The sequence below is a fragment of the Dama dama genome, chromosome 9 (genome assembly GCF_033118175.1).
Source record: "Dama dama isolate Ldn47 chromosome 9, ASM3311817v1, whole genome shotgun sequence".
Classification (NCBI taxonomy): Eukaryota; Metazoa; Chordata; class Mammalia; order Artiodactyla; family Cervidae; genus Dama; species Dama dama.
In genome coordinates, this window is record NC_083689.1 from 41,557,249 (window position 1) to 41,583,693 (window position 26,445).

The following is a 26,445-nucleotide window of genomic DNA, read 5'->3' on the forward strand; positions in this document are numbered from 1 at the left end:
CTTTAGCTATTTTCTTTGTGGTTACCATGGAGATTATATTTAACATCCTAAAGTTATAACATTCTAATTTGAATTTATATCAGCTTACCTTCGATAACATATAAAAGCTCTGCTCCTTTAACAGCTCTTTTCTCACCCTTTTCAGTTGTTTATTACAAAACTTTATCTTTATACATTGTAATGGTTATTTTTTACTATAAAAAGAAACTAACAGTTGGTGCATGTAATAAGCTGAATAAATCTCAAAAATTATGCTGAGTGAAAAAAGCCAATCTCAGAAAGTTACATACTGTATGATTCCATTTATATAACATTCTTGAAATGACAAAGTTATAGAAATGGAAAACAGGTTAGTGGTTGTCTGAGGTAAGAGGGAGTTAGGGGTAGGGTGAGAGGGTAGGGCAGTGGGTGTGGCTATAAAAGGACAACATGAAATATCCTTGTGGTGTTGGAACTACTGTGTCTGGACTGTATCAATGTCAATATCCTAGTTGTGATATTGTGTTATACTTGGGCAAGATGATACCACTGGGGGAAACTGAGTAATGGGCACTCTGGATCTCTGAGTTGCTTCTTACAATTTCATGTTAATCTATAATTATCTCAATATAAAAACTTTACTTTTAAAAATATTTATTTATTTATTTTTGTTTGCACTATATCTTCATTGATGTGGCTTTTTCTAGTTGCAGTGAGCTCGGGCTACTCTTCGGTTGCCCTGTTGGAGCTTCTCTTTGCAGTGGCTTCTCCTCTTGGGGAGCACAGGCTCTAGGTGCTCGGGCTTATGTAGTTACCCCACATGGGCTCCAGTACTTGTGACATCCTACTCACTAGTTGCGGCATGCAGAGGCTTAGTTGTTCCCTGGCAAGTGGAATCTTCCCAGACCAGGGATCCAACTTACATCTCCTGCATTGGCAGGCAGATTCCCAGCCACTGTACCACCAGGGATGTCCCTCAGTTCAGTAGCTCAGTCGTGTCCGACTCTTTGCGACCCCATGAATCGCAGCATGCCAAGCCTCCCTGTCCATCACAAACTCCCGGAGTTTACTCAAACTCATGCCCATCGAGTTGGTGATGCCATCCAGCCATCTCATCCTCTGTCATCCCCTTCTCCTCCCACCTTCAATCTTTCCCAGCATCAGGGTCTTTTCCAATGAGTCAGTTCTTCACATCAGGCAGCCAAAGTGTTGGAGTTTCAGCTTCAGCATCAGTCCTTCCAATGAATATTCAGGACTCAGTTCCTTTAGGATGGACTGGTTGGATCTCCTTGCAGTCCAAGGGACTCTCAAGAGTCTTCTCCAACACCACAGTTCAAAAGCATCAATTCTTCGGTGCTCAACTTTCTTTGTAGTCCAACTCTCACATCCATACATGACTATGGAAAAACCATAGCTTTGACTAGACAGACCTTTGTTGGCAAATTAATGTCTTTGCTTTTTAATATTCTGTCTAGGTTTGTCATAGCTTTTCTTCCAAGGAGCAAGTGTCTTTTAATTTCATAGCTGCAGTCACCATCTGCAGTGATTTTGGAGCCCAAGAAAATAAAGTTTGTCACTGTTTCCACTGTTTCCCCATCTATTTGCCAAGAGGTGATGGGACAAGATGCCATGATCTTAGTTTTCTGAATGTTGAGTTTCAAGCCAAATTTTCCACTCTCCTCTTTCACTATCATGAAGAGGCTCTTTAGTTCTTCTTCACTTTCTGCCATAAGGGTGGTGTCATCTGCATATCTGAGGTTATTGATATTTCTCCCAGCAGTCTTGATTCCAGCTTGTGCTTCATCTGGCCTGGCATTTCACATGATGTACTCTCCATATAAGTTAAATAAGCAGGGTGACAATATACAGCCTTGACATACTCCTTTCTCGATTTGGAATCAGTCTGTTGTTCCATGTCCAGTTGTAACTGTTGTTTCTTGACCCGCATACAGATTTCTCAGGAGGCAGGTCAGGTGGTCTGGTATTCCCATCTCTTTAAGAACTTTCCACAGTTTGTTGTAATCCACAGAGTCAAAGACTTTGGCGTAGTCAATAAAGCAGAAGAGATGTTTTTCTGGAACTCTCTTGCTTTTTCGATGATCTAATGGATGTTGGCAATTTGATCTCTAGTTCCTCTGCCTTTTCTAAATCCAGCTTGAACATCTGGAAGCTCACGGATAACATACTGTTGAAGCCTGGCTAGGAGAATATTGAGCATTACTTTGCTAGCATGTGAGATGAGTGCCACTGTGCAGTAATTTGACCATTCTTTGGCATTGCCTTTGTTTGATATTGGAATGAAAACTGACCTTTTCCAGTCCTGTGGCCATTGCTGAGTTTTCCAAATTTGCTGGCATATTGAGTGCAGCACTTTCACAGCATCATCCATCTTTCACGATTTGAAATAACTCAACTGGAATTCCATCACCTACACTAGCTTTGTTCATAGTTATGCTTCCTAAGGCCCACTTGACATCACTATCCAGGATGTCTGGCTCTAGGTGAGTGATCACACCATCGTGATTACCTGGGTCATGAAGATCTTTTTTGTACAGTTCTTCTGTGTATTCTTGCCTCCTCTTCTTCTGCATCTGTTCTGCTCTGTTAGGTCCATCTTCTTCTTCTGTCAGGTCCATAACATTTCTGTCCTTTATTGAGCCCATTTTTGCATGAAATGTTCCCTTGGTATCTCTAATTTTCTTGAAAAGATTTCTAGTCTTTCTCATTCTATTGTTTTCCTCTATGTCTTTGCATTGATCACTGAGGAAGGCTTTCTTATCTCTCCTTGCTATTCTTTGGAACTCTGCACTCAGATGGGTATATCTTTCCTTTTCTCCTTTGCCTTTAGCTTCTCTTCTTTTCTCAGTTATTTGTAAGGCCTCCTCAGACAACCATTTTACCTTTTTGCATTTCTTTTTCTTGGGGATGGTATTGATCACTGCCTCTTGTACAATATCACAAACCTCCATCCATAGTTCTTCAGGGACTCTGTCTATCAGATCTAATCCCTTGAATCTATTTGTCACTTCCACTGTATAATCATAAGGGATTTGATTTAGGTCATACCTGAATGGTCTAGTGGTTTTCCCTACTTTCTTCAATTTAAGTCTGAATTTGGCAATAAGGAGTCCATGATCTGAGCCACATTCAGCTCCTGGTCTTGTTTTTGCTGACTGTATAGAGCTTCTCCATCTTTCGCTGCAAAGAATATAATCAATCTGATTTTGGTGTTGACCATCTGGTGACGTCCATGTGTAGAGTCTTCTTGTGTGTTGTTGTAAGAGGGTGTTTGCTATGACCAATGCGTTCTCTTGTCAAAGCTCTGTGAGCCTTTGACCTGCTTCATTTTGTACCCCAAGGTCAAATTTGCCTGCTACTCCAAGTATTTCTTGACTTCCTACTTTTGCATTCCAGTCCCCTATAATGAAAAGGACATCTTCTTTAGGTGCTAGTTCTAGAAGTTCTTGTAGTTCTTCACAGAACCGTTCAACTTCAGCTTCTTCAGCATTACTTCTCAGGGCATAGACTTGGATTACTGTGATATTGAATGGTTTGCCTTGGAAACGAGCAGAAATCATTCTGTTGTGCTTGAGATTGCATCCAAGTACTGCATTTCAGACTCTTTTGTTGACCATCATGGCTACTCCATTTCTTCTAAGGGATTCTTGCCCACAGTTCAGTTCAGTTCAGTTGCTCAGTCTTGTCCAATTCTTTGTGACCCCATGAACTGCAGCACGCCAGGCTTCCCTGTCCATCACCAACTCTGAGATTTTACCCAAACTCATGACCATGGAGTCGGTGACACCATCCAACCATCTCATCCTCTGTCCCCTTCTCCTCCCACCCTGAATCTTTCCCAGCATCAGGGTCTTTTCAAAAGAGTCAGTTCTTTGCATCAGGTAGCCAAAGTATTCTTGCCCATAGTAGTAGATATAATTGTCATCTGAGTTAAATTCACCCATTCCAGTCCATTTTAGTTCACTGATTTCAAAATTGTCGATGTTCACTCTTGCCATCTCCTGTTTGACCTCTTCAAATTTGCTTTGACTCATGGACCTAACATTCCAGGTTCCTATGCAATATTGCTCTTTACAGCTTTAGACTTTACTTCCATCACCAGTCACATCCACACCTGGGCGTTGTTTTTGCTTTGGCTCCATCTCTGCATTCTTTCTGGAGTTACTTCTCCACTGATCTTCAGTAGCATATTGGGCACCTACCGACCTGGGAGTTCATCTTTCAGTGTTCTTTTTGCCTTTTCATACTGTTCATGGGGTTCTCAAGGCAGGAATACTGAAGTGGTTTGCCATTCCCTTCTCCAGTGGGCCACATTTTGTCAGAACTCTCCACCATGACCTGTCCATCCTGGGTGGCCCTAGATGGCATGCCTCATAGTTTCATTGAATTAGACAAGGCTGTCATGCATGTGATCGGTTTGGTTAGTTTTCTGTGATTGTGGTTTCCAGTCTGTCTGCCCTCTGATGGACAAGAATAAGAGTCTTATGGAAGCTTCCTGATGGGAACTTATATCAAATGTTGATACCTCAGTGAAAGTCACTCAGTCGTGTTTGACTCCTTGTGACCCCCATAGGATATACGTGTCCATGGTATATATATATCAATGGACCATAGAGTCCATGGAATTCTCCAGGCCAGAACTCTGGAGTGGGTAGCCTATCCCTTTTCCAGCAGCTCCTCCCCACCTCTTGCATTGCAGGCGGATTCTTTACCAGCTGAGCTATCAGGGAAGATCGGGATGTCTCTAAAAAGTTTAACTTTAAAAAATACCTGAAAGTATTATCATAAAATGTTATCATTTGTTAATTCTGTAATTATTTGTTAATTCTAAGTGGTGGTTACAACAGCAGTGATATAGCATGTAGTTAAAACACCACAGAGGAAAACACAAGCAGAAGCAAGCCCAGAGCGGCAGAGCCTATGCCTGGGCCCTATGCCCAGGGAAGTCAAGCATCCTAGGTTAGTCTCCTGTCCCTTATAATTCGCTTGCCGACTCCAAGTACGTTAGTTTCACCATCTGTACAACAAAACAAAACAAACTGATAATCAACACCAGCCACTGGGCGGCGATGAGAGTTAAAGGGGAAAAAAATCCAACTCTGCAGCTCTAATTCGGCCCTAGATAGAAGCGACGCCCCAATCAGGCACTGCCGCGCCGCGGCCTCGGAGCTTCTGGGACTTGTAGTCCAGCCGGCGGAACTCGCTGTCCCGGCAGGTTCCGCGGCGGCGGCAGGGCTACGTGGCGCGGCACGCTGCGCCTGCGCGGGCAGGTGGGGCAAGATGGCTGCTGAGCGGAGCTTGTGGGTCGTCGGGCTCTGCCCTGGCTCCCGGTTGGGTAGGGTCGTTCGGGTCCTCCTCCTACTGCTGTGGTTTGCGGCCCGCGGAGGCGCGCTATACTTCCACATTGGGGAGACGGAAAAAAAGTGCTTTATTGAGGAGATTCCGGACGAGACCATGGTTATAGGTACGGGGGAAGGGAGAGAGTTTTCAAGACCGCGGTCTTGGGGTGGGGGTGGGGGGAGTGCGGAAGGGTCATGTCTTCAGAGCCGGGAGCAGGCTGCCTCGCAGTGCCCTGGCCACCGTGGACCCGGCGCCACCGCGCACTCCTCAGACTGGGCTCGCCCCGCTTTCCTCCAGGAAACTACCGGACGCAGCTGTATGACAAGCAGCGAGAGGAGTACCAGCCGGCCACCCCTGGACTTGGCATGTTCGTGGAGGTTAAAGACCCAGAGGATAAAGTGAGTCGGCCCCTCACCCTCGCACCCCCCACCCCGCTCTGCACTTGGGCGCCAGATCAAGCAGGCGCTGGTACTTCCTCTCATAGTTTCCGCATCTGCTAAACTGGTAAAAAAAAAAAAAAGAAAAAAAGCAGTTGGTACTATGGGAAGAACCTGCGTTTTTACTCCAGTCTAACCTTGGGCTGTTTCAGTGCTAGCTGCTTCTGTCAACTTGTTACTGATCTCACTGTGAAATTCAAGTCAGTTGCTTTTCCTGAGCCATTTTTCTAGGTCTGTGAAATAGAAATTCATCCATCTTAACAGATGTGATGGGTGGATTAATTGTGGTACTGGAAACCAAAGAGTTTTGTTGACTCTAAAGCTGTGGCATATAGACTTTAGGATATCAGGGAACAGGATAGTTTCCAAAAAGAATGAGCAGCTTTTAATTTGACAAATAAGGATATTAAACCACATCCCAAACCAACCAAACAAAACCGTTTCGCTGTCACTTTTCACTTATAAGAATCACAGTGAAAGAGTTGAAAGGGCATGAGTTATGAATTAAGTAAAGACTTTTCCAAGAGTGGCCACATGCCAACTTGATGTCAGTCTCTTCACCCTTTCTCCAGATAGCTCAAAGGCAAGTTTTTGGCAACTACTGCTAAGCAGCATTGGAACTTTTAGTGTTGTGGGATGTCTCTGCTTGTCAACTTTTAAGGCACTTAGAGCCTTAAGCACCATTCAGCCTTATCCTTACTGTAATGCTCATTGAAGTCTCTGCTCTCCAGGTTATCCTGGCCCGGCAGTATGGATCTGAAGGCAGATTCACCTTCACCTCCCATACCCCTGGTGAGCATCAGATCTGTCTTCACTCCAATTCCACCAAGTTCTCTCTCTTTGCTGGAGGCATGCTGGTAAGTGGACCCATGTTGGATTCTTTCAACCTATAGCTCATCAAGACTAGGAACTAACTGGTGGTACTGTAGGTGACTATGTCAGATTTTGTGTCTCTTAATACAACTGGGTTTCCAGAGAACATTAAGCGGGTGATTTAAAAACTTTCTGTATATGCATTGGTGAGAGCATCAGCCAAGGCTTATTCTTGCCTTTGGGTCTAGAGCCCCATAGGGCCAGACACTGAGGACGCCTCAGTCAGTGTTGGCTAAATGAACAAATGAAGAAAGGTGGGAGAACCAGCTGTTAGGCCCTGGCAGGAAGACAGAGCAGGGCTACCTGATTCTTCCAACCTTCCTGGTCTTGTCTGTCTCCAGAGAGTTCACCTGGACATCCAGGTAGGTGAACATGCCAACGACTATGCAGAAATTGCTGCCAAAGACAAGTTAAGTGAGCTGCAGCTACGAGTGCGACAGCTGGTTGAGCAAGTGGAGCAGATCCAGAAAGAGCAGAACTACCAGCGGGTGAGTGGCTGAGGAGCAGTGGGCCTCTTCCCAGAGGCTGCCCACTGTCTTAGCCGGGAGTTGCACATCAGATTCATTATGAATCCAAGGGACTTCTGTGTCTGTGCTGCACTGCCAGCCTAAAAGATGGGATGGGTATTACTAACTCTACTTTGTAATTGAGAAGACAGTCTCTTAAGAGGCTGTCATTGTCTTATGAGGAGCCACACAAAGTGACAAAGAAGGAATTGATACCAACACCTTGGGTGTTCTTTCCATGATTCCCAGTGCTCCCAGGATTAGGGGTTTCAAACTAACTTGTGTCCCAGAGCCAGGCCTGTACCGTGAATGGATCTGTGACCATAAGGACTGGTAGACTAGCAACCTATCTAAATGGGAACAGCTGCTGTTGTCAACTGAGGACAGCATTGCAGAATTGCTCACCCAGGGTTTTGAGAGATACTTAGAGGTCCGGGTTTTTGGCTTTTTTTTTATGTAAAAAATTCTGAGTTTTAAATGTTGTCTAAACATTGTGTGAGTCTATAAAATACATGTGTGGGCTCAATTCAGCCCCTGGACCACCAGTTTGCAACCTGTGCACACAGTATGCAAGGAGTAGTTTGGGAGACCCAGGCAGAGGGCTCAGAGCAAATCCATTTCTGAGCATCCCAGGACAGCTCTGTCTGATAGAGTAATGCTACAGCCACTTTACCACTCCTCCAGGCATCAGGGTAGGACCAGGTGAGGGCTGTACCTGACAGATGAGCCAATAAACCTGGGAGAAATGAGTGGGTTACCCAGGGGCATATGGCTGGTGAGGATGAAGACAGTTCATTCCCAGGTGGGGTGGTTCTTTTCAGACACTTGCAAATGGAACCTGGGCAAAGTTAGTTGGTCCTGGGGCATCCTCTGGGGAGGGAACCCAGTGGTTCCAGTGGCCCAGCTGAGGCCCAGGCAACTCAGGCTTCTCGTCTGTTTTCCCTCCCCACAGTGGCGAGAGGAACGCTTCCGGCAGACCAGCGAGAGTACCAACCAAAGGGTGCTGTGGTGGTCCATCCTGCAGACCCTCATCCTCGTAGCCATCGGTGTCTGGCAGATGAGGCACCTCAAGAGCTTCTTTGAAGCCAAGAAGCTGGTGTAGCCATCCCAGGCCAGCCTTCCTCCCTGGCTGGGGAAGAAAGGGCCTCCTGGACTGACTTCTCTGTGGCAGGAGAACTGGTTCCTAGCCATGGGTATTTGGAGGGGAGAGGGGCCACAGCCCAAGGCGAGGGCAGCAGCTTGGCTGGCTAATACTGAGCAGATGGTTGGATAAATGCCTGCCTCCTCCCCTGGACCCTTTGCAGTAATCTGGTGAAGCCACTGGGAGCCCTATTGACACCTCAGAATCACAGTGTTACTGATCAGGGATGTGAGCCTGTTGTCTGGGATGACTGGGGGGAGGGGAGCGGGTGGGCAAGCCAGTCTTCCTTCTGTCTTCCTTTGCTAACTTGGAATTTTGACCAGGTTGGGGCTTAGCTGTGATTCCCTGCCACCCAGGAAACCTCACTATTCCCTCCTTGGGCCTAGACCCAGCCTGCTGATGTGGGGTGTGTCAATTGAGGGTGGGGTATGGGGAGTTGCAGTGTGGGAAAGTAGCCCTGAGGTTGACCCCAGGTTCTTCACGTGGTTGTTCTTTTGGGGACTAAAGAAGCTGGGGTCAGGCCAAGCAGAGGCCTTGGTGCTGGTTGGGGATGGGGCCTGCAGAGTCTTAGTTACTGATTTCATTTTCAATAAGTCTAGGTTTGTTACATTGGTTTCCCAATAAAAAAAAAAAATTGACTTCTTGTCCAGTGTAAAGTTATTCTATTGCCAGTGGGCGTAGCACTGTACGGTGCTTGAGGGAATGTCAAGTTTTTCCAGTGGGCAAAGCACTTCACGTTCTAAGACGAGTACCCACCTGTGGACTTCATTGCTTTCATCCTCTCCATACCTTCTAGTGGAAGTGGGTGGTCGTTTTGCCCAAAATCATGCAACAAGTAAGTTGTGCCGTTGGTGCTAAGATCCACACCATTTCTTCTATGCATTTGCCATCTCACTTGCCTGTCCAAAGCAGATGGACAGAATTGTTTGGTGCTTCAAAAAAGTGCCCAGTTAGTGAAGGTAGTGTGCATTGATCAGAGGAGTGCAACACATGTGGGAAGAACAGGAAGTCCTGGGCTGGGGTCAAGAGGAGGGTACTGATGGGCTTAACCGATAGCATGGCATTTCAACAAAGACCTTGAAGGAGAGGAAGGATTCTGATAAAAGAAGGCGGACAGGGGAAATTGAAGGGAACAGAGGCAAACAGCTGGTGTAGAGATAGATGGGCATTGTTTCAGCTAGAGTTGAGGGGCCAATGAGAAAGCTGGAAAGGAAAGTTGGTTAGTATTAGAAAGTTGAATCCCAGGTAAGAGGTTTGGACATTGCCAAGTGTTCAACAAAGTTTTGAGTATTAGAACCCTGTGAAAATAAATATGAGGAAGGTTAATTTCCTTGTGGCTCAGCCATAAAGAATCCTGCCAATGCAGGAGACCTGAGTTTGATCCCTTGGTCAGGCAAATCCCCTGGAGAAGGAAATGGCACCCACTTCTTGGCTGGGAAATCCCGTGAACAGAGGAGCCTGGCAGGGTACAGTCCATGGGTTTGCAGAGTCAGACATGACTTAGTGACTAAATGACAACAATCTTAACTGTGTAATGAGATGGGTGGGAAGTCAAGTTTGGGGACTGGAATGCTAGGAGAATGTAGTCTGAACACATACTGCCACCTAGACCAAATTTAGGGGGAAAAAAAAAATTAAGAAAAGTTTTAAATGACTGAAAAACTGTGATGATAGTTAACCTTATTAACATCATGCAGTAGTATGGTATGTTTGTTAAAAATGAAGTAACCAATAGGGGTGTGCTCAGTCATTACAGTTATATAAGACCACCAGGGATTTCCCAGGCAAGAATACTGGAGTGGGTTGCCATTTCTCTAGGGTGAACCAATAGGGATAGTCCATGCTTCATGCAGATTTCCTTAGTTGTTAACTTGTGTCTTTTTTGTTCCAAGAACTCAGGAGATACCATTGTTACATTTAGTTGTCTTTTCTTGGGTCATTCTTGGCTGTGACAGTTTCTCAGACTTTCCTTGTTTATTGACCTCACAGTTTTCAGGAGTACTGGTCAGGTATTTTGTAGAATTTCTCTGAATTGCATTTGCTCTGATGTTTTTCTCATGATTAGACTGGGGCCCTGGGTTTTTAAGAGAGCACAGAAAGAAAGTGTCATTCTCATCCCATCATATTAAGGGTCCTAATTATCAACATGACTGGATGTCATAGTTTAAAAATTAGTTAAGGGGCTTCCCTGTGGCTCAGTGGTGAAGAATTTGCCTGTCAATACAAGAAACATGGGTTTGACCCCTGATCTGGGAAGGTTCCACTTGCCAAGGAGCAACTAAGCCCATGTGCCACAACTATTCAGCCTGTACCCTAGAGCCCAGGAGCCCTAGAGCCTGTGCTCAGAACAAGAGAGGCCACTGCAATGAGAGCTAGAGAGTAGCTCCCGCTTATTATAGCAACCAGATGACAGGTCAAAGAACAACAAAGGCCCAACACAGTCAAAAAGTAAAATTATTTAAAAAATTATTAATTTGGATTTTTACATGAAATCTGATTTCTTGAGGTACATCTGATACTAGAGGGCCTTCATTCTGAGATGACAACAATTAGCTGGATTGAACAGTCCCCTTAAGGTGGGCTTGTGCTTTCCAAGCCGGTCCCATCTCCCAGTTTCCATCATTGGCCTTACCTGACTGGTTTCTGCAGGGGTCACTCTTGCCTTTGTCATCAGCTAAATCAAGGCTGGATTTGTCAAGGTTTTACAGAGGTTTGTGACATTGTACAGGAGACAGGGATCAAGAGCATCCCCATGGAAAAGAAATGCAAAAAGGCAAAATGGTTGTCTGAGCAGGCCTTACAAATAGCTGTGAAACAAAGAGAAGTGAAAAGCAAAGGAGAAAAGGAAAGATATTCCCATTTGAATGCAGAGTTCCAAAGAATAGCCAGGAGAGATAAGAAAGCCTTCCTCAGTGTTCAATGCAAAGAAATAGAGGAAAACAACAGAATGGGAAAGACTAGAGATCTCTTCAAGAAAATTAGAGATACCAAGGGGACATTTCATGCGAAAATGGGCTCAATAAAGGACAGAAATGGTATGGACCTAACAGAAGCAGAAGATATTAAGAAGAGGTGGCAAGAATACACAGAAGAACTGTACAAAAAAGATCTTCACGACCCAGATAATCACCATGGTGTGATCACTCACCTAGAGCCAGACATCCTGGAATGTGAAGTCAAGTGGGCCTTAGAAAGCTTCACTACGGAAAAAAAAAAAAAAAGAAATAAAGAAAGCTTCACTACGAACAAAGCTAGTGGAGATGATGGAATTCCAGTTGAGCTATTTCAAATCCTGAAAGATGATGCTGTGAAAGTGCTGCACTCAATATGCCAGCAAATTTGGAAAACTCAGCAGTGGCCACAGGACTTGAAAAGGTCAGTTTTCATTCCAATCCCTAAGAAAAGCAATCCCAAAGAATGCGCAAACTACCGCACAATTGCATTCATCTCACACGCTAGTAAGGTAATGCTCAAAATTCTCCAAGCCAGGCTTCAGCAATACGTGAACCAAGAACTTCCAGATGTTCAAGCTGGCTTTAGAAAAGGCAGAGGAACCAGAGATCAAATTGCCAATATCCGCTGGATCATTGAAAAAGCAAGAGAAAAACATCTATTTCTGCTTTATTGACTATGCCAAAGCCTTCGACTGTGTGGATCACAATAAACTGTGGAAAATTCTGAAAGAGATGGGAATACCAGACCACCTGACCTGCCTCTTGAGAAGCCTGTATGCAGGTCAGGAAGCAACAGTTAGAACTGGACTTGGAACAACAGACTGGTTCCAAATAGGAAAAGGAGTACATCAAGGCTGCATATTGTCACCCTGTTTATTTAACTTCTATGCAGAGTACATCATGAGAAACGCTGGGCTGGAAGAAGCACAAGCTGGAGTCAAGATTGTTGGGAGAAATATCAGTAACTTCAGATATGCAGATGACACCACCCTTATGGCAGAAAGTGAAGAGGAACTAAAAAGCCTCTTGATGAAAGTGAAAGAGGAGAGTGAAAAAGTTGGCTTAAAGCTTAACATTCAGAAAACTAAGATCATGGCATCTGGTCCCATTACCTCATGGGAAATAGATGGGGAGACAGTGGAAACAGTGTCAGACTTTATTTTTTTGGGCTCCAAAATCACTGCAGATGGTGATTGTAGCCATGAAATTAAAAGATGCTGCTTTTGGCTCTCTGAGCTGCACCATGGCGGTCGGCAAGAACAAGCGCCTTACGAAAGGAGGCAAAAAGGGAGCCAAGAAGAAAGTGGTTGACCCATTTTCTAAAAAAGATTGGTATGATGTGAAAGCACCAGCTATGTTCAATATAAGGAATATTGGGAAAACATTGGTCACGAGAACTCAAGGAACTAAAATCGCGTCTGATGGCCTCAAAGGTCGTGTTTTTGAAGTGAGTCTTGCTGATCTGCAGAATGAGGAAGTAGCATTTAGAAAATTCAAGCTAATTACTGAGGATGTTCAGGGCAAAAACTGCCTGACAAATTTTCATGGTATGGATCTTACCCGTGACAAAATGTGCTCCATGGTCAAAAAATGGCAGACCATGATTGAAGCTCACGTTGATGTCAAGACTACCGATGGTTACTTGCTTCGTCTGTTCTGTGTGGGTTTTACTAAAAAGCGCAACAATCAGATCCGGAAGACCTCTTACGCCCAGCACCAGCAGGTGCGCCAGATCCGTAAGAAGATGATGGAGATCATGACCCGAGAGGTGCAGACAAACGACTTGAAAGAGGTGGTCAATAAATTGATTCCAGATAGCATTGGAAAAGACATAGAAAAGGCTTGCCAATCTATTTATCTGCTCCATGACGTCTTCGTTAGAAAAGTGAAAATGCTGAAGAAGCCTAAATTTGAATTGGGAAAACTCATGGAGCTACATGGTGAAGGTAGTAGTTCTGGAAAAGCTACTGGGGACGAGACAGGTGCTAAAGTTGAGCGAGCTGATGGATACGAACCACCAGTCCAAGAATCGGTTTAAAATGCAGACTCTTAATGGTGACAAATAAAAGATCTTATTTGTGGTAAAAAAAAAAAAAAAAAAAAGATGCTTACTCCCTGGAAGGAAAGTTATGACCAACCTAGATAGCATATTAAAAAGCAGAGACATTACTTTGCCAACAAAGGTCCGTCTGGTCAAGGCTATGGTTTTTCCAGTGGTCATGTATGGATGTGAGAATTGGACTGTAAAGAAAGCTGAGTGCCGAAAAATTGATGCTTTTGAACTATGGTGTTGGAGAAGACTCTTGAGAGTCCCTTGGACTGCAAGGAGATCCAACCAGTCCATCCTGAAGGAGATAAGTCCTGGGTGTTCATTGGAAGGACTGATGCTGAAGCTGAAACTCCAATACTTTAGCCACCTCATGCGATGAGTTGACTCGTTGGAAAAGGTCCTGATGCTGGGAGGGGTTGGGGGCAGGAGGAGAAGGGGATGACAGAGGATGAGATGGCTGGATGGCATCACCAACTTGATGGGCATGAGTTTGAGTAAACTCCGGGAGTTTGTGATGGACAGGGAGGCTTGGCATGCTGCAATTCATGGGGTTGCAAAGAGTCGGACACGACTGAGTAACTGAACTGATGGTGACCTGGGCGAGCTCAGAAGGAAGGGACCAGTGGGTTGTATGCTAGGTTAAAGGGAGAAAAGGGGCTGCTGGGAACGATTAATTTCCTACACATAGTGAAGTCCTCTCAGAAATAGTAGTTGAGATCAAAGACTGTGCAACCAAACTATCTGGTCTTATATTCTGAACTACCTCTTCATGCCTTAGTTCACTTGTTAAAGAGGGCATAAGTACAATACACATAAAGACAGAGATAGCAGTAGTAAAGAATTTGGAAAATGACTGGCACATAGTAAGAACTCAATGGATGTTATTAGCTATTTATTAGAAACCTTAACGTTTGCCTGGAAGAACAGAGGAGATCAAGTCTAATAACTTTCCCATTCTCTTTTCCTAGGTGGAAAGCTGGCCCAGGCAGGGGCTAAGTTCCCACTGTTGATAAGGCCAATATGGGAAGATCAATTTTACTCCCTTCTTCAGTTCTCAACTCAGCTCCACAAATACTCCTCCCCTGGATGACAGCTGTCATTTATATAGCATTGATTATTGTGTCCATCACTGTACCAAGTGTGTGCATTTCCCGTTTAATCCTCACAGCAATCATATATATCAGGAACCATTTATATACTCAGGTGAGGAAACATAAGCTGATTGTGTCTTGCCCCAAAACACAACCAAACTAGGAGAGTCACGTTTCAAATCCAGCCAATCTGTCTTTAATACCAGTCTCCAAACTACTTCTTGGGGTAGTAGGCTGAACGCAAGACAGCCTTGAGCTTGGCCCTGCCCACCTCCAAGCTTATTGCGGACAAAGAATGCACTTGGGGTGACGGCAGGACTACTCAGACGCGCTCCCCGCCTTCCCTTGGGAAGAGGAGGAAGATGCAGATTATCCCAGGGCGCTGGTTTGGAAGTCTGGAGTTTAAATCCAGTCCCAGCCCGTTGACTTGAGCGCTCTCCGGGGCCTCAACCTCTTGAGATCTCCAGCGATCCCCGGAAGGAGGTTACCAGTTCAGACGGTTGCGCGTTCACGTCTTCCTTCGGATGCGGAACCTTTGACACCACAGCTTCGGGGAGCAGACGGCGTAGACGGAGCAACGGACCCAACGGACCAAGGGGTGGGGCGGACGGGCTTAGGCGGGGCAGGAGGCGGAGGCGCCGCGTAGGCCAGGGAGGCCGGGCTGGCCCGGCTTGGGAGCTCTGTCCTCATGTGCCGCCGCCGCCTCCAACGATGTTCCCCTCCCGGAGGAAAGCGGCGCAACTGCCCTGGGAGGACGGCAGGTGAGCTCGGCGGCTGGCCCGGTCCTCGTCCTCCCGGATGCCAGTTCTTTCCGGGCCACCGCGAGGAATCTAGGAGCCCGAGGCCGTTGTGACTCCGTCTCTGCGGGGCTCTTTGAGGGTCTGTGTTTCTCCTTGGGGGTCTCTCTGTATTTGGGTTTCTCTTTCTTTCTGCGTCTCTGGTTCTACCAGTCTCCGTCACTCAGCAGGTCTGTATTTCTCCTTTGATTTCCCTTTGTGAGTTTCTGTCCCTCTGTGCGAGTCTCTCTCGTTATGAGTCTCAGTTGTTATGTGGGTCTTAGAGTCCGTTGACCTTTCTCAGTGGATCTCTTGTCTGTCCCTGGTTTCAGAAGGTCTGTGTTTCGTTTCTCTGGCCTCTGCCTCCCCCTTCACCTGCCTGTAGACTCAGACCCTACACTTGTGCTTCCCCATTCTTTGCTGACCCCCTAGAAGAATACACCAGACAGAAGCTCTGTGCTCTGCCTTGCTGCCCACTGCCTGACTGGGACTGAGTTCTCCTCAGACTTAGCATTAGTTCATTTCCGGTGCAGCTGTACTTGAATGTGGCCTGCCCCGTGTGTTAGGTGTGGGGTTGACCCAGACCTTAGTTAGTGGTTGTCACTAAAGCAGAATGGGGATGAGCTGTTTGGCCATTAAGATGGGAAGGGACGCCCAGACTTCAGTCTTGAGGTGTACCCTCAAGTCTTCTCAGAACACATGGTAGTGGCTCTACACCTGGTGAATGACACCTCTTTCCCTGTATGTCTGTCAAGTTTGCCCAAAGGTGCCCAAAGACTGGTATATAGTGGGCACAACTCTTTTATCTTTGGGAATTTTTCAGACTTGGTGTTGAAGTAAGAAGACAGGAATATAGTAGAAAGCCTAGACTCTGGATTTAGGCCTGGACGGGATCCTCTTTAATAGCCTTGTGACCAGAGCCAACTTAACCTTCCTCCTCAGCTCTTCCATCTCTGAAACAGGGATCATCATATCTATTCTGCAGGTCTATATGAAGATATAAAGGAGATCACACATATATAAAAGTCTTGACACTATGCTTGGCACAGAGAAGGTGCCAGTTATCTTCCAGTTACTTTTGCAGTTTGGAGGTGCTGTAATCAGAGCAGCTGAGTATTCAAACCTGTCACTAAGGTTTGTGTGAGGGAAGAAAGGAAAGGTTATGGAGAATTTCCATTTCCTAATTTCTTCCTAAGAATTTTAGGAAGACAGCCATATTCCACAAAACTTCATTGGTATCACTTCATGCTTTTGACACAGGGGTACAAAGATCCATGCAACAGATGCATACTGAGGTAGCAATTAAGAGTGTTGGCTCTGGAAGCAGCCTGTCTGGGTTTGAATCACCCTCTTATTAGCCTTGGACACATATTGATGAAGGAGACAAAACCTCATCTGCTCTGCCTCCCCACCGCCAGAAACAGGGTGCCCTGGGCCTGGTAGCTGCTGAGACTGCAGATCTGGAACTTGCCACCAGGTGTCACCAGGAGCAATTGTCAATGTTCACTGTCCTGAGGAATTGGGATTCAGTTCTGAATTCAGTTGTTCAGTGATTTGGGCCCTTGCAGCACAGGAAGAGAGTGTCTGTGGGAATGTGATCCTAGTAGGAAGGGAAAGCTGGACCGAGGGGACAGAAGGTGAAAGTGCATGGAGGGCCCAATCCATGCCACACCCCTGGATAACGGTCACTGCTTCTTCTCCCGAAGGTGGGATATTTCCTCATGTCCATCTCCCCGGTCTCTACCCCACCCCCAGCAAGAGCCCAGAGGGAGAATCTATAGAGGTTCCAGCCTTCCCAGGCCAATAGCAGGATTGGCCTCTGCTCCTCCCCAGCGGAAACCCCCACCACATGACAATGGGGGGTAAGTCAGAAGTCCTGCGAGGTTGTCTTGCCACACTCCCTCTCTGCTGTGTGTGGGACCTGGGCCTGGCTTCAGGGTTGCTTCCAGTTGGCAGTTGTGCCTCTGGAGAGAGACAGGAGTTGGTCTGGCTTTAGTGTGTGACCAGCATGCCCTGAATGCTTGATCCCTTCCTGTAACTCACTTAGCAAGCCCTCTGCTGTATGAATTGTGCTAAGTACACGGCTATGAATCTGATTACCTGTGAAGACAGGCAGGGACACAGGTGATTTCAAAACTCTTAATTGCTTCAAGGAGGGCAGTACCAGGTACTCCAGGAACACAAAGGAGGGAGTATGTATCTCAGTCTGTTGTGTATGTGGGAGTAGGGGGGACAATGCTGGCCATGGCATTGGAGTTTGGCCTTGAAGGATCAATGGGGTGCTTCCAGGCAGATGAAATAAGGAAAGCCATTTTAGGCAGAAGCAGCAGACTCTGTGAGGGCTAGAGCCGGAAGGAATACGGTGAGTGGAGAAGCTGAATTGCTCAGTGTGTAGCACTGGGTGAGTGGCAGGGAGCAACTGGAGATGGGGCCAGGTTACAGAGGGATTTGACTGTCAGATCACAGAGTTTGCCCATTATCTTATAAACAGGAAGATCATCCATGAGATTTGAAGGGGTCTGAACAGGGCAAGGACCAGGTGAAACTTGAACTAAAAGATAGGCAGTGTGTGAGGGAAGAACGAAGGGTACTTAGGAGGTAGAATCTATATGCTCTGGTAGCTAATTGATAATTCTCAGAGGTTATAAAGTAAATTGCTTTGCTGATTATTTCAGAAGACAGGAAGCTGCGATTTTCTTGGATTCCTTAGTTCCTTCACTGCCCTCAGGAACTTCCAGAGAGAGGAGCAAAGAAACCAGATGAATTCCATTCATTTCTTTGTTTTTCCCAGCACTACCCCAGAGTGTAAGACATTCTGCTGGTCTTCCAGCTTCTAAAAGGTGCCTGGGTGCTGTTCCCGGCCCTCAGTTTTCTTTCCCTCTTCTGTTTCTCATCTTTTGTCACATGAGCTGCCCTGGACTGAAGCTTTGAGATGCATTCTGTGAACTGCCTTTGTTGGTTTGGGCCTCACGTTGGTTTGAGGACAGACCTGTTCTTCCCAGAGTAAACAGTGGTCTTTTTACTGACAGCTTCTCTCTTTGGGGGAGCTTTCTGGTCTGAGAAGTAGGATGAAGCCAAGCTTTCTGATGAGGGTGAACCTGCAGGGAAACAGGTAGAAGGCAGTGCGTAGGGTCTCTAAGGTGGGCTTCCACCTTCGGCTCTGAACATGAAATGTTGTCTTGGGGAGGGGCAAGTGCAAGGGACAAGGAGTCTCTTCCCTGTCCTTGAGCAGCTCTTGGTCTTATCTGGACTCAGGCACAAAAAGTAAGAGAGCATCAGGCAGGTGGGGCAGCTCCGAGACCTGCGAGTGTTTGGAGGGCCTCCTGGAGGTGGGGTGACTCAGGCTGAACCTAGAGCTGTAAGCAGGATTCTGATGCATGGTAGCAGCACAAACAAAAGCACTAAAGTTGCTTCTGCACTAATTCCGAAGCGCTTGGGGCTGACCAGTCACATGTGCCTTACTTGGGGGAAGCCAGAGAAGGGTGTGTTACAGGACCTTGGCTCACCTTGCCCTTCTGACCCGCTCCTTGTTCTTGTCCCAGGTCCAGGTTGATTCCCAGTGGCCTCCCCCGGAAATGTTCCGTCTTCCACCTCTTTGTTGGCTGTCTCTTACTGGGCTTCCTCTCCCTGCTCTGGCTGCAACTCAGCTGCTCTGGGGACGTAGCCTGGGCAGCCAGGGGACAAGGACAGGAGACCCCAGGCCCATCCCGGGCCTGCCTGCCAGAGCCACCTCGTGAGCACTGGGAAGAAGATGAGTCGTGGGGCCCCCACCGCCTGGCAGTGCTGGTGCCCTTTCGAGAACGCTTCGAGGAGCTCCTGGTCTTTGTGCCCCACATGCACCGCTTCTTGAGCAGGAAGAAGATCCAGCACCACATCTACGTGCTCAACCAGGTGGATCATTTCAGGTAGGGACCACCTCCAGGCTGGCACCCGCTCACCTGGGCCTCACCTCGCCCTGGTCTCCCTTGCCTGCTCCCTTTCCCGACAGCAGTCCAGTACCAGGTAGCCCAGGCCCGAGAAAGGCCACCCGGGCAGCAGTGGAAGGGTGGGAGGTGCTCGACCCCTCTCACTGGGTGTGATGGGAATTTGGGGGGAGAGTTTGGGACTGGGGAGGCACTGGATCTGGTTTCCATTTTACAAAGGTCCCTGTGGCTGCTATTTGTGTACTAGGCCATACCAGGACAAGAAGGGGAGCGAGAGACCTGTTGGGCAGGCGTTGCCCTCACTGCCATCGTGGCAGACACGGTGGAGAGAAGCAATGTGGAGGAAGTGCAGACAGGGTTTGCTGGTGGATTAGCTGCAGGGATTAGGGAAAGAGAAGGGTCAAGGGCATGGCTTTAAGGTTGTTCAAAATCTGGCATTAGCTTAAAATCCTTGCCCTCACCAAAAACTGCTCCCCTCCATGATCACAATCCATGCATTGCACAGCCCACCCCCACCTCCTTTTCCTCCAGCTTGCTCCCACTGGGGAACACACTCCAGCAGTTCTTGGAACCCGCCAGGTCCTTTAGTCCACGATCCTCCCAGTGTTCTCTGCTTTCCTCCTGACCTGACCTCTACTTTCTCCTGACCTGACTTGACTACAGCTGAATCCCTGATTTCCCACCCACCCCTGACCTGCTTCTCCTGCCCTCTTCCTCATTTTAGGAGATGGAAACTCCACACTCCCAGCTGCTCAGGCCAGAAGGCTCCACTCCTGCTCCCTCACACAACACGTCTAGTCCACCAGCACAGTGCCTGTAGCATCTGCCCTCCTGTCATCCCCACTGCTACCTGAGTTAAGGCATCATCAGTTCATGCCTAAATTACTAGAGCAGCCTCTTAACCTGTCTCCCTGCTTCCACCCCTCACCTTCCAGGCTCTTCTCATCATACCAGCTAGAGTGATCCTATTAAACACTGAGCCACTGCACATGATGCCTTCACTCTTAGCCCTTCAGTGGTTCACCATCTCATCTAGGGTCAAAGCCCATGTCCTTCAGAGACCTGTCACCCTCTGACCTCATTCCCTAAAACCTTGCTCACTCTGCTTGACCACATTGCTGACTGCTCCAGCCTCCAGCCTTGGGAGTCATTTTCCCCTCTGCTCAGAGCCTCATTCCCCTGATTTCCACAGGGCTCATTCCCTCAGGCCTTCAGGCTTCTGCTCACATATCACTCTGTTACACTGGCTCTCCTTGACCACCTCTTCTAAAAGGACAACCCCTGCCTGCCAGTGTGTTTTATTCTTCTCACATTGCTTTACTATTCTTCTCAACATTTACCAGTCACTGGCTTGTTGCATGTTTACTCAGGTTTTCTTTTTTGTCTTATTAGAATGTCAGCGCCTTGAGGGCAGGGCTTTGATTTCTCACGTGCTCTGAACAGTTTCTGGGACATAGTAGGTGCTCAGTAAACATTCGTTAGATGAGTGGAGGGGCAGCTGGGCAGCCCTGTAGTGAACTTGGCCTCGGGCTGGAGGGCAGCATGAGTACTGGGGCTGGTTGCTGTGGAGGACAGGCTCTCACATAGAAGCTGGGGGAGAGCAAGCTCACTGCCCCCATGCCCAGCTTTGGCACCCTGCACAGGTTCAACCGGGCAGCACTCATCAACGTGGGCTTCCTGGAAAGCGGCAACAGCACCGACTACATTGCCATGCACGACGTGGACCTGCTCCCTCTCAATGAGGAACTGGACTATGGCTTCCCAGAGGCTGGGCCCTTCCACGTGGCCTCCCCGGAGCTCCACCCACTCTACCACTACAAGACCTACGTTGGTGGCATCCTGCTGCTTTCCAAGCAGCACTACCAGCTGGTGAGGCCTGGCATGCCTGCTCTGCTCAGAGTCAGGCAACACCTACCTGGATGGGGGCTTTGGCCAGAGGAGTGGCAGTTCTGGGGCCCAGTAGATGGAGTATCTTTCCTAGGGCCAGCAGGGGAGCCCAGGGCTAGCCAGAGGCATGAGAGAGGAGCAGGACCAAGCAAGCCAGTTAGGGAGGGTTTCTGCCTCAGTAACAGAACCCCTCCATGTGAACTAGCTTCAGAAGCCCTGTTCTTTGCTTCTCAAAATGGAAAAGTCTGCTCAGCCTATCAGACAGAACACCATTTCACTTTCCATCTCTCAGCTCTGCCTTCTCTAGACTGGATTTACTTTCAGACATTTGGGATGCAATGTAGTGGTTGTCGCTGCAACCTGCATCTGTCTAGGCCCAAGTCCAGTGGAAAATGGAGCTCCCTTTTCCAACAGCCCAGACAGCAGTCCCACAGCTGCTGCACGCTGGCTCTTGATTGTCCTGCCTTGAGTCATGGCTAATCCCTGAATCCGTCACTGTGGTAGGGGTGGGAGTGGGATGGTGGGGTGGGAAGAACTGAGTGGCTTAGACCCCCATCTCTTGCTCCTCTGTTCAATCTGTGGCTGAAGCCAGCTTAATGTGAATGAAGCCTGAAGTCATGGCAAAAATAAATGTCTGCCATCTGACTTCAGACACCGTCTCTCTCTTCCATACAGAGGAAGAGACAAGGGCAGAGAGACCCTCAGGAGAAATGGGAGTAGGGGACCAGGCAGAAATAGAGCAGGAGCTGGCACTGTGCCCATCATTAGCTCTTCAGAGGTCCCCTCCCAGCAGTCAGACATTTTTGAGAAACTGTTCATCTCACACAAATCCAAGGCCCCATTAGAACAGGCAGAGGAACTGGGGTATGCTGACTGTTCCCCACTGGTACCACAGAGGTTGTAAGAACCAAAAGCATCTGAGTGTCCATTCATAGCTGTGGGGGAGGAGGAGGAAAGGGGGCCTGTCCTGGCCCCACTTGGACTTGGGACCCCCAAGTAGAAGACCAAAGAGCATCCCTGGGAGGATGGCGCAAATGACACTACCTGTCTTTGCGTCAGTGCAACGGGATGTCCAACCGCTTCTGGGGCTGGGGCCGAGAAGACGACGAGTTCTACCGGCGCATCAAAGGAGCTGGACTCCAGGTAATGCTCCCCCCACCCCCCAACCCGCCACTTCCTCAGCCATCATGGCAGTCTTGAGGTTCCTCTCTGCCCTCAGATGAAGTTCCTAGGACTGGGAGATGCCACCCCTGGTTCCAGTCCCAGCCCTGCCCCCGACTAGCACACACCTCTTAAAGAATGGAAATACAGGCCCCTGCCTATGGGCTGTCGCCTCATGGTGAGGGCCAGGGCTCCAGGAGAGGCAGCCTGATCCAGCTTCCTTTGGCCTCCTTAGCTTTTCCGCCCTTCGGGTATCACAACTGGGTACAAGACATTCCGCCACCTGCACGACCCAGCCTGGAGGAAGAGAGACCAGAAGCGCATTGCGGCTCAAAAACAGGTGATGGCTGATCTCTTGATCAGAGTGGACAGGTGCTGGTCGGTCCCTTGATCAGGGGTGGACAGCTGCTGGCCAGTCCCTTGATCAGGGTAGGTATGTGGTATATAGGGAACCAGTGGGCCTAGGCTTTTCAGCAAGTTCTCATCGTGCCCAAATGGTCCCATCCTCCCCTGCGTGGCCCAGGTCATTGTGGGCATGCTGCTTGGGCACAGGGCCCTTCTCTGGTGGCTGCCATGGCCCCTGGGCCTTGTGGGTCAGCCAAGACATCAGAGGCCATTTGGGCTATGTGTGTCAGGTGAGGGGGGGACAAGACTCAACTGAAGGTGCCAGAATCCCAGGCAGACCTGGGACACAGGAGTCAGCATCTCTCCGATAGCCTCTTCTCTCAGAGCCAGATTAATTGAACTAGAAAACCCCTGCTCTCCTGCTGATGGGGATGTGGAGCCATGGGCAGTAGACTTTCTGTGTCTCAGCTTCCCTTTCCCCTCTGTGGGCATCATAGGACCTCTGATGACGAGATCATGGGGGATCAGTGGACAGTTGGCATCTACAAAACCCTGAGTACATGCTCTCTCCCCCCTTCCTTCTCAGGAGCAGTTCAAGGTGGACCGGGAGGGAGGCCTGAGCACTGTGAAGTACCGCGTGGATTCCCGTACAGCCCTGTCTGTGGGCGGGGCCCCCTGCACTGTGCTCAACATCCTGTTGGACTGTGACAAGGCCGCCACTCCATGGTGCACATTCAGCTGAGTTGGCTGGACAGTAAGGAGGCTTGTGCCTATAGGCCACACTGCTACTCAAGCCCAGGACAAAGCCTTGGCCCAGGCCCAGCTCCAGTAGGACATGGAGTGGCCTGAAGCAGTGGCCAGCCAGCCACACGTTTGCAGCAACCTGGCTCCCAAAGGCAGGCTTGAGCCAGGACAGGACACACACAGGGTGCCTGGGATGCTACCAGCAATAAACAGTGATGGAGAGAGGCTGGGACATGGCTCCCAACTGGGACTCTCCACCCTGCCTTACTGCTTGCCCTGCCCTGCCCTCTTTTGTGTGCTGAGATCTGCAAGCTCCTCCCTTTGGACTGCCTCATGCAGAGATACAGTTCAGAAGCCAGGCCACTGATGTGGGTGGCTAGGGCCGTTAGGAGGGTTAAAACTGCAGAGACCAGTGTGCAAGCCCTACAGAGGGAGCAGCTGAGCCCAGCTCTGGCTGGTTGTCACCATGCAGGAGTGTGGGCCTTGTGTTACCAGGTCTTCTGACTTTTCAAAAGAAACTAGAATTCTGGATTCTTGAGTGAAATTGGTTAATTTTTTAAAATTGGTTAACTTTTAAATGATAGCAACTAATTCAAACTTTTAAAAAGTATGGCAGGCCAAACCTGTGGCTGAGGGGGAAGGGAATGGGGCAAAAGAAGACATTTTTCTTAGTTAAAAGCTGGCAAGGAGCTGGGGCAGGGCTGGGGACGATGAGGCCAGAGGATGCTCAGGTGGGAGAGAGGCCCAAGGCACAAGATCCCTGTTCCCTCCCTCAGCCCAAGGGTGCTTCATCCTGTCTCACGAAAATGGACAGAAGTAGATCACAAGACTGGACTGAGGGTAGTCAGGCTACATTGTGGAGACTCGGTCATGGCTTGGGAAGGGAGGACCATGTTCCTGAGGCAGGAGGAAGATGAGAAGTAGGAGAATCCCTGGAGTGTTCCCACAATGTGAGGAGAGATTAGTGATGGTCATGAAAAGCAACAAGAGGGAGGGAGGGGAGCCAAGGGAGATGGTGGAACCATCTGGAGGGAAGCCCAGGGCCAATGAGAGGAAAATGAGGGACCCTGAAAGGTAAATTACTCCTTCAGGGCATTTGACTGCAAAAGATTTGGGGCAGAAGTTGGAAGAGACTGGGACCAGTTAAGGTTAGTTTGTTTAACAATAAACAGGACACCTGAAGTGCAAGAGGAAAGATTGAGGTCTCCAAATACAGGAGGGTAGATTCAGCATCTCTGCTTCAAAAAGGCTCCTCCTCCAAGGGTGATCTTAGGGTTATTTTGTTCAGTTGTGTGGGTTGTGCACTGTACAACCTGAGCATGAACCAAGAGATTTAAGCAAAGAGGAGGGAGTGAAGAACTTCAGGTTCCGTGTAACCGTTGAGACTTAAAAGAGAGGGTCCTTGGGATTCTAAATTGACCTCAGCCAGCAATTCAGCTTTACTTACTACAGTGAAGGGCAAACAGACCTTGATGACAGCGCAAGGGTAGTCAAGGGACTTTCTCGACTTGAGGCCCAGGGGAGGGGAATGGTGCACTTTCTGTATGCTGGTCACCTGGACAACCCTGACTATGTCATCTTGGACTTGTGTAACACGAAGCCTTTTGGAGTTGGTGGGAGTAGGTGTGACAGTGCCCCCAGCTCTGTACTCACCTGGCAGATAAGACAAAAAAAGATAGGGGACTCCTTGCTTCCCACCTGCCCTGACAGGTGGGATGAGCAGGAGAAAAGCAGGATCAGCCAGCTCAGCCTGGGCTGGGTGCATCTCTAACCCTGCACTCCCACACTCACGACCACCACTACCACCTCCATGATCCAGACACCAACCAGAAGGCACCCCGGGCCAGGCCTGATGCAGCTCTAATCTTCAGCCCTCACCCTCACTCCCCAACCTGGGCCTCCCCTAAACCTTTCTGGGAGAGTGGGAGAAGGCTAAGAGGTGGTCAGTAATGAGAAGAAGCAGAGAGCTCTTCCGCCTCCTCGGCACCTTGGCAGCTCCTCTCTCGAGTGGAACAGATGTCCCAGTCTTGCTGGTCAGTATGTGAATGATGTGAACCCAGGATATAGGAGCACCTGGCACGTGCTTCGCCACTGTGATTCTAATGACAGCCGGCACTTACTGAGCATTCTCATATACAAAATTTAGTACGCTGAGTTATTTCACGTAGGTCTTCACCTAGGAGCCAGGCCCTGTTTTGTTAACTTGTTTTATAGATGAGGATGGTGGAGCACAGAGAGGTAAGAAACTTGCCCAGGGTCGCCAGGCTGGTAAGTAGTGGAGCTTGGGATTCGGATCCCTGGAACCTGTCTTCTGAGCAGGAAAAAAACTGGAGAAGATATAGGCGATTTTGGTTTGGCAGTGAATTTTTAGATACAATACCAAAACTATGACCCATGAAAGAAATAGTGGATGTTAGACTTCTGCTCTGTGAAAGCAACTGTTAAGAGAATGAAAATACAAGCCATAAACTAGAAAAAAAAGTTGTAAAACACCTGATAAAGGACTTGTACCCAAAATATACAATGAGTTTTAAAATTGAGCAGTAAGATAAGAAAAACCCAAGTGAAAAACGCAAAAGGTCTAAACAGACACTTTATCGACAGATATACAATGGAAAATAAGCATATGAAAAGATGCTCAACATAATTTGTCACTAGGGAATTGCAAATTTAAAACAACAGTGAAGAAAAAAAAATAATGAGACATTACCTGTTAGAATGCCTAAAACCCAAAAAACTGACTATCAAATGCTGGTGAGGATTTGGAGCAATGGGAAACATTCTCACTGTTGCAGGTGAGAATGCAAAATGATAAGCTCACTCTGGAAGATGGTATGGTAGCTTCATACAAAGCTGAGCATAATCTTACCATATGATTCAGTGAGCTCACTGCTAGGTACTCCCCCAACTGACTGAAAAGTTGTGTCCTCACAAAAACCTACATGTGAATGCTTTATGGCAGATTTATTTGTAATCACTAAGTACAAAAAGTGACCAAGATTTCCTTCAATATGTGAATGGATAAAAAACTAGTGGCACATTTATACAATGGAGTATTATGCAGCACTGAAAAGAAATGAGCTACCAAGTCACAAAAAGACACGGAAGAACCATAAATGTGGCTGAGTGAAAGAAACCAGTCTAGGAAAGGTATATAGAGAATTCCCTGGTGGTCCAGTGGTTAGGACTCTGGGCTTCCACTGCAGGGGGCATAGATATG

The 26,445-nt window shown here is 48.0% G+C and overlaps 3 protein-coding genes across 5 annotated transcripts; all 3 read left to right on the top strand.

Moving 5' to 3' along the window:
• Window positions 1–5,244: 5,244 nt before the first annotated feature.
• Window positions 5,245–8,932, top strand: LOC133062268 (transmembrane emp24 domain-containing protein 9). Its single transcript, XM_061151060.1, has 5 exons — window positions 5,245–5,461; window positions 5,635–5,735; window positions 6,506–6,631; window positions 6,989–7,135; window positions 8,106–8,932. The coding sequence occupies exons 1-5, from the start codon at window positions 5,278–5,280 to the stop codon at window positions 8,253–8,255; spliced, it is 708 nt and encodes a 235-aa protein (XP_061007043.1). The 5' UTR covers window positions 5,245–5,277; the 3' UTR covers window positions 8,256–8,932.
• A 3,539-nt stretch (window positions 8,933–12,471) lies between these two features.
• On the top strand, window positions 12,472–13,345 carry LOC133061333 (small ribosomal subunit protein eS1-like). Its single transcript, XM_061149342.1, has one exon. The coding sequence runs from the start codon at window positions 12,492–12,494 to the stop codon at window positions 13,284–13,286; it is 795 nt and encodes a 264-aa protein (XP_061005325.1). The 5' UTR covers window positions 12,472–12,491; the 3' UTR covers window positions 13,287–13,345.
• A 1,632-nt stretch (window positions 13,346–14,977) lies between these two features.
• B4GALT7 (beta-1,4-galactosyltransferase 7) lies at window positions 14,978–23,769 on the top strand. 3 transcript variants are annotated; one of them, XM_061151061.1, is made up of 6 exons: window positions 14,978–15,150; window positions 16,872–17,027; window positions 18,708–19,070; window positions 20,732–20,957; window positions 22,035–22,118; window positions 23,068–23,769. In XM_061151061.1, the coding sequence occupies exons 1-6, from the start codon at window positions 15,101–15,103 to the stop codon at window positions 23,221–23,223; spliced, it is 1,035 nt and encodes a 344-aa protein (XP_061007044.1). In that variant the 5' UTR covers window positions 14,978–15,100; the 3' UTR covers window positions 23,224–23,769. The 3 variants fall into 3 exon arrangements, with proteins under 3 accessions (XP_061007044.1, XP_061007046.1, XP_061007045.1); XM_061151062.1 differs by lacking the exon at window positions 16,872–17,027 and adding an exon at window positions 22,372–22,476 and having other exon boundaries at window positions 14,984–15,150; XM_061151063.1 differs by lacking the exon at window positions 16,872–17,027 and having other exon boundaries at window positions 14,981–15,150.
• Window positions 23,770–26,445: the final 2,676 nt, after the last annotated feature.

Bases quoted from the DNA above. Each gene is read 5' to 3' on its own strand.
- B4GALT7 (XM_061151061.1), top strand. From the start codon at position 15,101: ATGTTCCCCTCCCGGAGGAAAGCGGCGCAACTGCCCTGGGAGGACGGC. The intron at 17,028-18,707 runs GTAAGTCAGAAG...TTCTTGTCCCAG, and splicing joins CCACCACATGACAATGGGGG to GTCCAGGTTGATTCCCAGTG. The intron at 20,958-22,034 runs GTGAGGCCTGGC...TCTTTGCGTCAG, and splicing joins CCAAGCAGCACTACCAGCTG to TGCAACGGGATGTCCAACCG.
- LOC133062268 (XM_061151060.1), top strand. From the start codon at position 5,278: ATGGCTGCTGAGCGGAGCTTGTGGGTCGTCGGGCTCTGCCCTGGCTCC. The intron at 5,462-5,634 runs GTACGGGGGAAG...GCTTTCCTCCAG, and splicing joins GGACGAGACCATGGTTATAG to GAAACTACCGGACGCAGCTG. The intron at 5,736-6,505 runs GTGAGTCGGCCC...TCTGCTCTCCAG, and splicing joins TTAAAGACCCAGAGGATAAA to GTTATCCTGGCCCGGCAGTA.
- LOC133061333 (XM_061149342.1), top strand. From the start codon at position 12,492: ATGGCGGTCGGCAAGAACAAGCGCCTTACGAAAGGAGGCAAAAAGGGA.